Source organism: Carcharodon carcharias, chromosome 10, assembly GCF_017639515.1.
Source record: "Carcharodon carcharias isolate sCarCar2 chromosome 10, sCarCar2.pri, whole genome shotgun sequence".
NCBI classification, from domain to species: domain Eukaryota; kingdom Metazoa; phylum Chordata; class Chondrichthyes; order Lamniformes; family Lamnidae; genus Carcharodon; species Carcharodon carcharias.
Genome location: NC_054476.1, coordinates 126,210,257 through 126,225,986, shown reverse-complemented (window position 1 = coordinate 126,225,986; position 15,730 = coordinate 126,210,257). Strand labels below are relative to the sequence as shown.

The 15,730-nt window shown below is 41.5% G+C and overlaps 1 protein-coding gene across 8 annotated transcripts in view; it reads right to left on the bottom strand.

Moving 5' to 3' along the window:
* The window catches only part of LOC121283223 (RIMS-binding protein 2), a 340,915-nt gene that overhangs the window by 33,049 nt on the left and 292,136 nt on the right, over positions 1–15,730 (bottom strand). For 5 of the 8 annotated variants that reach the window (XM_041197524.1, XM_041197521.1, XM_041197525.1 and 2 more), the window contains 3 exons: positions 13,048–13,470; positions 10,445–10,618; positions 2,122–3,405 (listed from right to left, as the gene is read on the bottom strand). In XM_041197524.1, the coding sequence (XP_041053458.1) occupies positions 2,122–3,405; positions 10,445–10,618; positions 13,048–13,470 (1,881 nt within the window). The remainder of the gene's footprint in view (positions 1–2,121; positions 3,406–10,444; positions 10,619–13,047; positions 13,471–15,730) is intronic. The other 3 variants (XM_041197528.1, XM_041197522.1, XM_041197529.1) reach the window with 3 other exon arrangements.

Below are 15,730 nucleotides of genomic sequence, written 5' to 3'. Positions count from 1 at the left end.
TCTTGGGACTGCGTTCTAGGGTGTTGCAATGTTTTGGAGCTCTTCTAGGGTATATGGCCCAGATTTTAACAAAGTCTGAAGACCCCATGGACCCGGGCAGGATCCAGATCTGGAAAACCCAGCCCTATTTCTGACAAATCCTACTGTCACCAGAATGGGAGGGGGGTGGGATGTGAGTCACACATGAGGGACACCTGAACTCAGCAGAGCCATTTGAACTCAGTGCTGCGTTCAAACAGACCCCATTTTCGCTTCAGCAAGGGCCTTATCCCATAGTGTGTCAGTTACGAAATTTTAAGAATAGACCTAAATACTTGTGAAGGGCTGATAAGATCTGTGGAACCATCAAACTAAGTTACTTAAATACCCCGCTATTTATTTAAATTTTTTTTAAAAAACAGCCTGCCTGAGTCTGAGAGTTGAAAAAAAAGTGCTAGTTTTAATAATTGTTCGTTGACATAATGTTTAAGTGCTATCATTACAGCATTATTACTGCTTGACTGCTTTCCAAAACCTATCACATTGCAGTCTGTAAGTTCACAGTTTGATTGACAGCTCCAGGATGTAAAGGATTAGCTCTTTTTGATGTAGTGTTATGAAGACAAATGTTTGTTTTCATAAGGGATGAAATCCTTGAGAAGATTTAAATGTATTGAATGGGCTTTCTTAATATAGTGAAATCTCTAATTGATATATTTAGAACTTTATTTTATTTCAGCTCAGCATGGCTCCTGAGGTCTGCCCATGATGGATACTGGGTGAGTTGGCACGGAGGGTGTAAGGGTAAAGGGTGTTGAGAGGCCTGAGTTGGCACTAAGTTGGCAGAAGGGCCGTAAAGCACCATGGGTGTTGGTGGAGGGCATGGGTTGACATGAGTTGGGTGGTGGTGTTAGGGGTGAGGCCTAATATTTAACAAAACCACCGGAATTATGTCACAGAGAAACAAGAGGGCCGCCTTGGCACTTGGCAGTCTCTGTGGCCACCTCTGATCTGCCTCGAAGGGCAGCAAGCCTGACTCCATCCTGCATCCGACCTCCCAGAACGAAGATCCCGCTATTTGGGGCACATTTTCCCCCGAGGCGGGCATCTGTGAGCCAGGAAATTTCCCAGCTCTGTACACCTGCCTTGGGAGCAAAAATCCAGGCCTGTGTCTCTCATTCACTGTTCAGTAATCTGTTAGCAGTCATTTCTTCCAAGGGTCAAGCACTCCCAAAGAAGGAAAAAAAATTAGAGGGAGAAAATCATGGAGGTGGCTTTCAGGCAACTCCACATGATTACCTGGAAGCTGTCTGACAGAGTGCGGGGGCAGAACCCCAGAATGGGAAAAAAATAAACATTAAAAAGATTTCTTAACCAAATAAATGAAATGCAGAACAGCATTCCATTTTTTTGTCATTTCACCAGCTACATTGAACCCGAACCAGAATTTATAGAATCACCAAACTCTCCATCACTACAAAAATCACAAGCAGTTTTGTCACTAGGCTGTTTTGTGCACTGGAATCAAAATTCCACTTATGCCAGTACACACCTTATATGGCATGCTTAATTCACCTGTCGAATTACTCCCATCGCCAGTTAGAGATCTGCAATCATCAATACTCCATCCTGGTGTTATACAACTTAAAAAGTTCTCTCCAGATGCAAACTATATACTTGGAAGGCAGAATCCATTATTGTAGTGCTGGGTGATTAACATTTCCAAACCGACCATAAAACGTTCGCGAAATCCTAGTGACATTACTGCTTTGCATCATCACCATGGTCTCCTAGCATGAAAACTTGCATTAACATAATGGATGCCTTGAGGTTTCACTCCCTGTTCTGATAAATACACCCAATGCTGTTGTCCAACTACACCAGAGGGATAACTAATAATTGTTATATCACTGATGGTCTGACAGATAGGTTCAATTTTAGTTTAGTTGGTTATCAACTGGCTGAAAGACATTGATGCTAGGAAAGCATGGGCTACTGCTTCACACTACTCACCAAAAGTGAAGGAGATGTGTATAACTGGCACATAGCAGAATGCACACAAAGTAATAAAACAAACTGACAACCACAAAAAATAGAACTAAGAGAAGGATGGAGCAGGCGAACAGTGAGATAAACACACACCCGTGAACATGCCGGATCCTCGGGCTCTGCCCTTGCCCTGGTCCTGCCCAATTCATAAGGCTCCAACTTCCAAGCCTCCAATGCTTTCTCCTCTGCAATCCTTCCTTTTAGCTTGTCTCTTTCACAATGTAGCAGGCTCCTGGGGAAAGCAGTCTTACTCTTTTTTCTATGATGATGAGGAGACTTGGTGCTAACAGAACTTGAATCAAAGACGTTGTCTTCGACAGAGGTCTGCCTCTGTTCTTTTGACTGGGTACACTTACAGTGCATGGAGTACTCGCCCACACCTTCTCTGTTAGTCTTCCTACTGTCCCACCATCCTGATCTCACCTGATCCCGATGAATAACATGTGTGCAGAAATGTAAGCTGGGAGTCACCATTTCTTCTTCCTCCTCAGTGCCATACTCTATATCTATCTCTAGGTATTCGTGAGATACCTGCTCTCTCCTGTTGTAATGTGGGTTTCCAGTTACTGCTGCATTCAACTCTTTTGGATCTGTGGGCCTTATCCGTGTCTGAGGTTGCATCCTTAGGACGGATGTTGGGTCAACAGCATTTGGCTCCAAGACATCCCTGTGATGCTCCTCTAGTAAGGATTTCTCTACACATTCAATAATATCCAGGTCAGAGTCATCAATGGTGTTATCCTGTATATGTTCTGCATTCTTTCCTTCCTGTCGGTGGGATCTAGTATACCCCTGGGGATACGTATGATGAATCTTGGCATCGGGATATGCATACCCACTCGTCTCTGCATTCCATTCTTTGTTTTTGGTGTTAGTCTTTGTGCAGTGAGGCTGCTTTTCACCTGGCTCCTGCCTACTGCTCTGATCACAGATTTGGTCATACATTACGACCTCTTCCATATCCATGGTTTTCAGCTCATTCTGTGGAACATTAGAACCCATAGCTTCCTGAGCTAAATTTTTGCTGTTACCCTGACTGATATTGGAAGTTGGTTTTTCTTGAGTTTTGGTATCAAAGTTCAAGGCTTGGATTCTCTGTCTGTTGTCGTTGGAACTACTTCGCACACATTTGAATTGTTGATCCTTTTCCTCTAATTGTTCTCTCTCCTGGGAATAAATAGAGACCCTTTCTCCTTGCTCTTGGTTTCCGGTAGCACCCTGGCTGCTGCTACAGATGACCTCCTGGTCCTCCTCCTCCTCCTCCTCCTCTGTTACTTCAGGAATGCTGAATAGTTTCTTACTGTAATGTTTCTGCAGAGGAAGTTCTAGAATTTTCTCCAGAAACTCCTCATCGCTATCAGTTTCATACTGCTCAGGCTGTTGCGATATGGTTAACACGTACAGTGGTTGAGTGCATGCAAGGAAGGGGTGGGGAGGGAGAAAGAAAGAAAAAAAAGTAAAGTGAAAATTGAAACAAGATCAACTCAAAGCACAGTAAGGCAACAGAAATTCAGAGAGCAGTATAAGATGAAGTGCCCAAAATTACAACAATGTGAGATAAAGCTTCAAATACACAAAAATTACAACTTACATCTCAGTGAAACCTGATGTTATCGTCAAATAAGTAATAAGGGATTCCAGAATCTGATTGTCAATGATGGTACTGAAGGTGAAACAAATTGCTAATGATGGATTCTTGTCACATTAGGAAACCTTTGACCATTTTTCCACAGATAAAATTTGGAAAAAGAGCGACTCTACATGTTATGTCTTAAAACACAGTATATACATGTAGGTTATAGAGAATTGTCACAAGCCTTTGTTTACTCAGTACACATTGGCATAATCTGACATCAAATAGATTGAACAAAAACACATGCTTCAAACTAGCTGCCAGTATTTATAAAATAAATGGAGGTGAGGGATTTATTGATTAATGAGATATGTCAATTACTTATAATTCATGAGCAAACAAAATCAACGCAATTAACGTTTTTAACTAGGTTTTAACTGTGACGTGGATGTGTTTTTTTTTAAAATGATACAATTTCTAATGCCATTTTACTCTGGCTGGATTTTAATAATCTGTAATCCCATTAAACAATGGAAAGACTGTCAGCCAGCCGAATATACAACTCGCATTCCACGCCAACAGACTCTCAAATCCCCTTCCCACTACCCCCACCTCGTCCACACCTCGGGGAGTGTGAAAGACCCCATCTCCTGTTGATTTTACACTATTAGAGGTTTTTGAGCTGAGACATCAAAAATATAATTACCTGTTCTACAACACAATGACCACAGTAGACATGAAAATCAAATTCCTCTGGATTATACAGCCAGCAAGGTTTTCGAAGAACCGTTTTACCAAGTCAGGGCAAAGATCAGAAGAATATACTGAAAGGCTGCAAGAGCCGTCTCTCTCTTTCTATATATATTTTTGTAAATCTCTGAGAATTGTGCATGGATATTACAGAGTAACCAGCCTAAGAAGAGAAATCTACTGCAAACCATCATCTTTTTCAGATAAAATATGGAAATCTGCTGTACAGCTACATCCAGGAGGACACAGAACAAAATAGTCATAACATGGAATCACCGCATCAAGCCCAGCCAAAGGACAGTTAACCATATATTCCTTTGATTGTTTATCTTTTTCACAAACTGTAATATATCTTAAAGTCTATCCTCTTATTCTACCAACTGTAATAGTGTTTGTGTGGGGCTCAGACAAAGTGTGTGACATATGGTGGTTGCAATTTACCTAGTTTTTATTCATTTGGGAAGTAGGGTCAATAAACTTATCTCATCCTTTGATTTTAAACTCAGAAAACCTGTCTGATTAATTATTTATAATCTAAAAACGTACATAGTGGGGCTCTTGCAGTATTGGCAAAGCTCATCCTTGCTAAATTCACAAAACCCTGTTCCAGTCAGACCTGGAGTGGCAAATTAGGTGAGTCAATTTTTACCCCTCCTCACGTGGTTGTAACATATCTGATCCCCTTTTCAAACTTTCATGAATACATTATGCTATAAAATACAACACTTAAAGTAACCCCTGTTCCAAATCTTTTCTAGAAAATGGTCAAAAGGTTCCAAAATATAATGCTACGGAAATAATTCCCAGAATGCAATTTCTAAAATTAGTTGCTGAAGGTGACCAATTAACATAGGTTTCACTGCACAGAATTAATTGAAAACATCTCCTGTAGGACATTAATTAATGCTTCTGAAGTAATTAATGATCTTACACAGTAATGTACAAATACAGTTGTACCGATATTCCGAAGCCCCTATGCATCATGAGAGTACATATAGGCTCCAGTCAATGACTATTCATAGGTTCAAGTGTGTATTTATAAAAAGAATTATACAAGAGGTGCAAGAACTCAACAGTGTGCTGCTTCTCCCTCTGCCATCTCCAGCATTCAGAGCCTGTAAACATTTTGCTATTTCATGCCATGCAAGGAATCAAGAAAGACCAACTCCCACGGATAAAATGACATTCTGAGCTAAAGTGGCCTCATGATGATCATTTTAGAGTAAACAGCTCAATGCAGGCTGCTTATGACTGCTAACTTGGTTTCTTAGAGCTATTATTTTATTGTCCAGTCACAAAATTGAAATTTACAATTGGCTATTTGATTGCAGTGAGTGGATTTACACAAGCTGGGGTGTCTTAGCATTTGTATGCACCTGGGATAATGCAGCATTTCACATTCAACCTGTTTTCAAATTGGTTGCCTCATGGAATTGCTCCAATCATCCTGTATATATGCTGCAATAATGAAACTAATGGGGAGCAGTATCAGGGCTGGGGTAGAATTCCTACTCTGATATCAATCCAGGCTAGAACAAGTTTCTTCCTTCCCCTCCCATTCCTAAAGGTGCTGATTCGTGCTGAGGCATGACAGCTCTCCACCGCAGAAGATATTCTTCACCTAGGAACCTACTCAGAAAGTGCTGAGGGGCTACTTGATCCATTGAGTGCATCCTGGAAAAGCCTCATCAGATGTTGGCACAATTTTCAGCATGAGTCATTTAACAGTATTTAGAATCAGGCTGAATTTCCCTGCGTGGTTCAAAGATTCTATCTGTTGGCCTGAATCAGCATACACCAGGAAATGAAATCTAGGGTTTTTTCATTTAACTCTAGAAACACAGAAAAATTATCCCCCAACAGGGGTCATTCAATCCATTGTGTCTGTGCTAGCTGAAAAAGAACCACCCAACTTAATTCCACTTTCCAGTTCTTAGGCTGCAGCCCTGTAGGTTCTGGCAGTTCAAGTGCACATCCAAGTATTTTTTAAATGCAATGAGGATTTCTGCCTCTCTCTGTCTTTCAGGCAGAGAGTTCCAGACCCCTACTACCCTCTGTGTGAAAATAATTCTCCCAAACTAATCCTCCTACCAATTACATTAAATCTATGCCCCCTGATGATTGATCTCTTTGCTAAGGGAAAGTAGTCCTTCCTATCCATCCTATCTAGCTCCTTCCTAATTTTGTACAATTCAATTAAATTGCACCTCAGTCTCCACTGGTCCAAAGAAAATAACCCCAATTTAATCAATCTTTCCTCATAAGAGTGGTGACCAGAACAGTATGCAGCACTCTAGCTGCGGTCTAATTAATGTTTTATATAGTTCTCGCATAACCTCCCTGCTCTTACAGTTTATGGCTTGTCCAAAGAAAATTATTCCATATGCCTTCTTAACTACCTGTCCTGCTACCTTAAGGGGTCTGTGGACATTCACTCCAAGATCCAGCTGTTTCTTTACACTTCTGAGTATCCAACCATTTATTGTGTATTCTCTTACCTTGTTTGTCCTTCCTAAATGCATTACCTTACTCTCCGGATTGAATTCCATTTCCCACTTCTCTGCCCACCTGACCATTGCATCAATATCTGCTTGCAGTCTAGAAATTCCTTCCTCTCTATCAATCACATGGCCAATTTCCAGATCTTCCAGAAAGTTTTTAATCTTTCCCCCTACATTTAAATCTAAGTCATTAACATATACCACAAAAAGCAAGGGATTCACTATGGACCCATGGGAATTCCACTGGAATGGTCCTCCAGTCACAAACACACCTTTTGACTATTACTCTTTACTTCCTACCACTAAGGCAATTTTGGATCCAGCTTGTCACTTTCCCTTGGGTTCCATTACTCTTTTTTGAACGGCCAGTCTGCCATGTGAGACCTTGTCAAAAGCTTTGCTAAAATCCATGTAGATTATATTAGATGTGCTACCCTTACCAACCCTCCATGTTACATCCTCAAAAGATGCAATCAAGTTAGTGGGACTAGGCTTTCTCTTAACAAACCCACGCTGCCTGTCCTTAATTAATCCACGTCTTTCTAAATGATTTATAATCAGAATTTTTTCCAATAATTTGCCCACCACAAAGGTTAGGCTGACTGGTTGTAATTATTTGGGTTACCCCTTTCTCCTTTTTTAAACAATAATACAACGTTAGCAGTCCTCCAGTTATCTGGCACCTTGCCTAGAACAAGAAACAATTGGAAAATGATGGTCAGAGTGCCTGCAATTACTTTCCTTGCTTCTCAGCAGCTTGGAAGAAATTTCATCTGGGCTTGGTGATTTATCCACTTTCAAGATGCTGACACTTTAATATTTCCCCCCTCTCTATGAATATGTTATCTAATATTTTACACTCCTCGCCTTAATTACAATATCTGCCTCACCACACCCCATTTTGTGAAAACAGCAACAAAGTATTCATTAAGAACCATGCCCGTCTAATGCCACCACACACTTGCCTTTTTTGATCTCTAATCAGCTTTACTCTTTCCTTAATTATCTTTTTGCTCTTTATGTATTTATAAAACATATTTAGGTTTTCATTGACTTGACTTGTTAATATCTTTTCATGCTGCATTTTTGCTTTCAGAGTTTTACTTGAATTTCACCCCGGCAATTTTTATACTTCTCAGCGGTATTGACCCCTTGGCAGCTGACTTTTATGCCTTGTGCTACTCTGTATGCCTTTAAAATCCAAGAGGTTTAGATTTAGGAATCCACCATTTTTCATAATGGTAACATATTTATTCTTAACCCTTTCTATCTTCTCTTTGAATGCTTCTCACTGCTCTGACAGTGTTTTGCCGACGAGTAGATGTTTCCAGTCTATTTTTGCCAAATCACATCAGCTCAGACCATCCTCAATTTAAAGCCTTTACTCTTGGTCTATATTTATCCTTTTCCTTAACTACACCAAATCTAACTGAATCATGATCAAGAACACTAAAGTGCTCTCCCACTTAAGTCCCTTCCACATGCCCAGCTTCATTCCTTAAAAGTAAGTCAATGACTGCCCCTTTCTCTTGTTGGGTGTGCTTTATCTGGTTAAAAAAGCTCCTGAATACATGTTCAGATTTCTGTGCCCTCTATACCTTTTACACTAATTTTATCCCAATTAATATCAGACTATTGAAATCCCTTACCATTACTACTCTATTGTTTCTGCACTTCTCAGTAATTTGCCTGCATATTCGATCTTGTTCTGACAATTTGGAAGTCTATAGTATATTCCCAGCAGTGTGATTGTCCCTCTTTTTTGTTTCTCAGTTTAACTTTTTAACATTTGATGATCCTTCCAGCATATCATTCCTCCTCACAGCTGCAATTGTTTCTTTAACCAATATTGTCACTACTTACATTTTTATCCCCCTTGCCATCTTGTCTGAAAACTCTGTAACCAAGAACTGCATTCCTTCCTTTCTTTAAGCCACATTTCAGTAATCCATGATATCATACTTCCAAAAACCATCTGTCCTAAGCTCATCTGTCTTAATTATTCATAGATTACTTGCATTAAAGTATATACCAATAATCACTGAACAATTCCTTTGTTGTTTATTTTCCAGCCTTTGTTTCCTCAATATTCCATATTTGCTTATTAATATTTTGCCTCTATTTCCAACTTTGCTTCTCTCCCTTCTGAATCCCAGGTTTCCATCCACTGCCATGTTAGTGTAAACCCTCCCCAATCACACTAGCAATACCTGCACCTCCACACATCCCCTGTCAAATATTTGTCCCAGCTCTGTTGAGGTAAACACAGTTTCACAATATGTGGTGCATTTAGCCATTGAGACAAGGCATTAAAATATTTTGCAATTTTTGAACAGCCCAATGGCTCACCCACATCTGTTTACATGTCATCATACAGGGACCTGGGTCTGTTGGTGGTTTTAAACACTCCTATATTGTTGATAAAATCACAAGTATTAAGTTCCTGAAATCTATATGTGAAAGCAACTGCCTATTACATGGAGGTAGCAGCACCTTCTCACTGTACTGGCAAACATGCCGACACCTGGTACATCTCCAATCTCCCTTTATATACTTTATTTGCATTGTTAATATTCTTTCAGACCTCTTCTGCAATGTACATTATCTATTAATGCTCACTCATTTTTCTCACTGCTACCCTTCCACTAGCTCAATTCCCCTTCAACAGAGGATGCGGTGTCCTGCTTTTCCTTACAGTACACAGGATAAGGTTTACTGCTGCCACCGCACCACCACACATGTCACCAGCCCCACCCCTAGCCATATGATGCACAATATCCACACTTATATGAACAGCTGAAAATATACGTCCAAACATTTACCTTAAGAAGACAACCCCTGCAGCAGTGCTGCTCTCAGAGCTGCTCTCCGAGCTTGGGCTTTGTCCTTTTAAAACCAGATGACATTACTGAGGTTGCATTTAATGTGTTACCATCAGAAACTGAACAAGGTCCTACACTTCAGACTCTCACAAACCTACAACAAATGCCACAGTTCCTACAGGTTCAGATTGTGGGGCTAGCAAATGCCAATGTCCCTCAGGCTACACATCTGGAACAGGTTCTGCTTCCAAGGTCTCAATCCACTAGGGACAGGGTAGACAAAGTTTTTCACTCCTCTGTTCTGGGAAGCATTATAACTTTCACCGTGGTAGGGTCTCTGCAGGGCAACAATCATTATGCAATATGAAGAGTGCTGCGATAATTTTGAAAATCCTGTAATATCTAAAAATGTCCTGGTATTTGTGGCCATGTGATAGTTTTCAGAATGATAAGTGGGGGTCACTATTAACTTTTACTCAGATCAGGCTAAGATGAGTCTATCCTATTAATGGAGTGCTTTACAAAAAAGATGAGGACTATAAAACTGATTCCATTCATTTTGGCTTCAGTCTTAATAACTGAAGGGCGATTGTTTCTCATGTGCATTGTGACTTACCCACCTCTGGCCTTAGGAAAGAAGTCAGGAAGGGGAAGAAAGAGGAACACCAATTAATCAAAAGAAAATAAATTCCATGCCTCAGTCTGAGTTCTTCACCTAGTAGCAATAAATTCAGAATGGGCATATCCAGACAGGTGCTTGAGATCATTACCTTTAGCAAGCTCTCCCTGGTCAAACTGCAATATTGTTGTTGTACTTTTTCATTTATCTGTGTGTCTGATCCCAGCTCTTCTTCATCCTCCTCCATGATATCTGAGAGGTCTGAGCCTCGACTGCTCTCTAAGGGGTAATCTTCATTCTCATGATTCTCGGCTTTATCCATCTGCTGAAGTTGAAAAGAAATAAGAAAGAGAAAGCCAGGGCACAAAGTATGGCAAGTAGCATTTGGTTTACAGCGAGTGTGCTGTGTATTCAGCAAGGTGAAAGGAAATTTAGTGAGAAGCAGTGTGGTGCTCAACTCCAGGAACCCACAACCATGACATTTAGCTCCCCTTCATCACAACATCGCAACACAGTGACCGAAAAGGGAAAAATCTATGCACAATTTCAGACATCAGACCTAGATTTAGCTGATGTGGAACTGCTGCTTTAATTTTCTCCCAGAGCCTTATTAGTCAAGCAGGGCAGTTTGGAGGCTAGAAAGCCATCAGTGATTGTCTTGACACGATGGCAACTTCACTTCTCAGCAGAATGGCAGAAGCCTTAGGGTTGCTAGCAGCTGTATGGGCCCTGTGATTTGTATTTGTGCCTGGGGAGGCATTGAGAGTAGAAGTTATTGGGACTACCGGATGGGCACTGAAGGCAGAATGCTCCATAAGTGCGTGCCATAGGCTGTCTAGTGGTGACAGAGGTATTCCGTGCAACCTCCACCATACTAAAAATTACCAATGTAAAAAGCGGATGTCAAGATAAGCCAAAGCTCTGATGCCAAGGCATCTTCTACCACTCATACAGCTTCATTCACCTCTTACCTGTCAATATTTTTCAGCACCTGAGTATCAGGAAAATTAATTTCTGTAAAGGGCAATGTTTCCAAACTCCCATCCACCTTCTTTATTTAAAACTATTCTGAACTCACTTTGACTGCGACAAAGGTTTCTGCTATGTTTTAAGGAGATTTATTTTAAAGGCACTTGGCACATTCACCTCATATTCTTGGTATAATTGACCTCATATGGGGCAAAGTTCCATGGCATGAATAAACCTATCATATCATCATCTTACCCTCCAAAGAAAAAAGCACGTGATCAACAACATAAGAGACAATTATTGAAAACCCTGGGTCTAGAAAGAGGTGTTAGATTTAATAAGCAAATGGAAAGGGGACCCTGTAGGACAGGGCAGAGGACAGTTGGCAAAAGAAGATTAATAAATGCTTCTCAGAGTTTCTCAGAAAAGTAACTGCCTTCAGTGGGATTCTTTTGTGTGTTTGAGAGCAGAAACTGAAACAGGCCTAAATTTGAATTGTTGTTAATAATTCCACTTCATCTTTCCTCACAATCTGTCATAATCCTTAACAGAGAAGCTTTCTGTTCATGCCAAACAAACTTATGTTCTATTGTTAGTGCAAACTCCAGACTAGAGACACTAATTACATCAATTTGAGAAATCATTTTCATCACCTCCTCGTGTTCTTATTCCGAGGCAATGATACTGGACAGACAACCTCTCCTGCTAACTCTTGCCTCTGCATTCACATGCTCTCTGACCTATTTTTACTTAAGGGACAACCCTTGCTGCTTGACAGTTAACAGAACTGAGATTTGGAGTTCATCATATGGGGAGTGACATTTGCCATTCCACTCTTCGATGCTGCTCATTGTGCAGTGTATTGATGCTCCAATCAATTCCAATCCCTCCATCCAGTTGTCACCAATTTTGCAGCCTTTCAAACATTATTGATGTCATTGAAGTAATCTGCACTGTCAATTTGCGCTGATGTAAAATCAATTGTGGGTGCCTGAACTCATTTTGTTTTTAATCACTGAAGGGAAAATCTATCTTAAAAATCCCTCACAAGAAGGACTTTAATACAAAAATAGAATTTTTTGCATGTTGGAGATCTGAGTAATAAATTGTATTAAAAGTCCTTTATCAATAACTAAATCACATTAAATTGCACAGTGAAAAGCAGGTATGTTAGCATACATTATCTGGCAAACAGGCAGCTGGCAACAAGGACCAATCTTGGGTTGCTATGGGATCAGCAGAACAGAGTGGTTTAGCCTTCAGACAGCTCTAGTTGTGTTTCTTATTTAATCCATACATTGGTGTTTAAATAAAGATTATCTCTGTGAGAGGGTACATCCGTGAGCTTTTCTTAAAGTGGACTACAAGTCCATAAGACATCAAACACCCAATGCAGGAGGTGTGAGAGGCATTAATAAATTCTTGCATTGCTCAAAATCTGGTCCACATTTGAACACAAGTCATAGGGTGAAAAGGCAGGACCCAATTTCACCTGACTTCCAACAATTTTATGTCCATGCCAGCTAGAAACTTGAATGCCTCCTCACCTAGGAATGCTACTCCCATTATTGAAGCTTTCATCCCATCACTCAGGCCTGGACTTAAAACAGGTCCCATGGATAAAAGGAATTGCCCAAAATGAAGCAGCATCCAGATTTTAACTAGCCTTCACCTTTGCTGCATATGTTTAATTTTATACAACTGAGACATTCATTTTACTAACATCTTATTAATGCTATGTTTGAAGAAAGCATCAGAGGATCACTGATTTTACTCTTTACGAACCTTAAGAATTTCTTCAGATCTGAGCTCGCTCTGCTCAGTCATTTGCTCCTCCTCCGGAATGTGTGTTTTTTCTTGCGTTAATTCTGAATTAGTCAGAAATTCCTCAATAGACGGCACCCTGATATTACTTGGGGAAACATTGTCCTCTGACTCTTGTGAAAAGGTTCTAGCTGATGCTTCTATAGTTCTGGTAGTCTCTATCTGCTGGCCATTTGAATCACTTTCCAGAATTTTCTCAACAGAATCTTCTTTAGCGTATGTATTACAGACATCAGGATCTTCCATCTGCTCAGAGTCCGCAAGAAAATCCTCAAGTGAGCCAACTGGCCTCTTCATTTGAGTATCTTCCAAATCTTTTATGTCTTTTGGTTGTTCCTCAACTTTGTCCTCCTCACAACAATTGAGCAAATCTGCAGCGCCATCCTGCAAATAGATCAGTTGATTATGTTAATTTTTGCTGACACCAACTTCTGGCACTTATTAGATATTCCAAATAGTCACATGAAATTTCCAAATTTCACAACTGGATGGAAATATTTTAATCTCAGTGTCTTTGAGATTACCCATGGAGACCAGGCAAATTGAAACCAAAGGTGCTTCAGCATTAATCAATGAGAATATATTGCCATAATAACTGCAGATGCTGGAAATCCAAAACAAAAACAGAATTACCTGGAAAAACTCAGCAGGTCCTGCAGCATCGGTGGAGAAGAAAAGAGTTGACGTTTCGAGTCCTCATGACCCTTTGACAGAACTTGAATGAATCCAAAAAAGGGGTGAAATATAGGCTGGTTTGTGTGTGTGTGTGGGGAGTGGTGGGGGGGGGGGGGTGGGGGGTGGTGGGGATTGGGGGTGGGGTTTGGGTCGGGGGAGAGAGGTGGAGGGGGTTGGTGTGGTTGTAGGGACAAACAAGCAGTGATAGAAGCAGATCATCAAAAGATGTCACAGACAACGGAACAAAAGAACACACAGGTGTTAAAGTTAGTGATATTATCTAAACGAATGTGCTAATTAAGAATGGATGGTAGGGCACTCAAGGTATAGCTCTAGTGGGGGTGGGGGGAGCATAAAAGATTTAAAAATATTTAAAAATAATGGAAATAGGTGGGAAAAGAAAAATCTATATAATTCATTGGAAAAAACTAAAGGAAGGGGGAAGAAACAGAAAGGGGGTGGGGATGGAGGAGGGAGCTCAAGACCTGAAGTTGTTGAATTCAATATTCAGTCCGGAAGGCTGTCAAGTGCCTAGTCAGAAGATGAGGTACTGTTCCTCCAGTTAGCGTTGGGCTTCACTGGAACAATGCAGCAAGCCAAGGACAGACATGTGGGCAAGAGAGCAGGGTGGAGTGTTAAAATGTCAAGGGACAGGGAGGTTTGGATCATTCTTGCAGACAGACCGCAGGTGTTCTGCAAAGTGGTCGCCCGGTTTACATTTGGTCTCTCCAAAGTAGAGGAGACCACATTGGGAGCAACGAATGCAGTAGACTAAGTTGGGGGAAATGCAAGTGAAATGCTGCTTCACTTGAAAGGAGTGTTTGGGCCCTTGGATGGTGAGGAGAGAGGAAGTGAAGGGGCAGGTGTTACATCTTTTGCGTGGGCATGGGGTGGTGCCATAGGAGGGGGTTGAGGAGTAAGGGGTGATGAAGGAATGGACCAGGGTGTCCCGGAGGGAACGATCCCTACGGAATGCCTATAGGGGGGGGTGAAGGGAAGATGTGTTTGGTGGTGGCATCATGCTGGAGTTGGCGGAAATGGAAGAGGATGATCCTTTGAATGCGGAGGCTGGTGGGGTGATAAGTGAGGACAAGGGGGACCCTATCATATTTCTGGAAGGGAGGAGAAGGCGTGAGGGCGGATGCACGGGAGATGGGCCGGACACGGTTGAGGGCCCTGTCAACGACCATGGGTGGAATACCTTGGTTAAGGAAGAAGGAGGACATGTCAGAGGAACTGTTTTTGAAGGTAGCATCATCGGAACAGATGCGACGGAGGCGAAGGAACTGAGAGAATAGGATGGAGTCCTTACAGGAAGCGGGGTGTGAGGAGCTGTAGTCGAGGTAGCTGTGGGAGTCGGTAGGTTTGTAATGGATATTGGTGGACAGTCTACCACCAGAGATTGAGACAGAGAGGTCAAGGAAGGGAAGGAAAGTGTCAGAGATGGACCACGTGAAAATGATGGAGGGGTGGAGATTGGAAGTAAAATTAATAAATTTTTCCAAGTCCCGACGAGAGCATGAAGCAGCACCGAAGTAATCATCGATGGACCGGAGAAAGAGTTGTGGAAGGGGGCCGGAGTAGGACTGCAACAAGGAATGTTCTACATACCCCATAAAGAGACAGGTATAGCTGGGGCCCATGCGGGTACCCATAGCCACACCTTTTATTTGGAGGAAGTGAGAGGAGTTGAAGGAGAAATTGTTCAGCGTGAGAACAAAAGTTCAGCCAGACGGAGGAGAGTAGTGGTGGATGGGGATTGTTCGGGCCTCTGTTCGAGGAAGAAGCTTAGGGCCCTCAGACCATCCTGGTGGGGGATGGAGGTGTAGAGGGATTGGATGTCCATGGTGAAGAGGAAGCGGTTGGGGCCAGGGAACTGGAAATTGTTGATGTGACGTAAGGTGTCAGAGGAATCACGGATGTAGGTGCGAAGGGACTGGACAAGGGGAGAGAGAAGGGAGTCAAGATA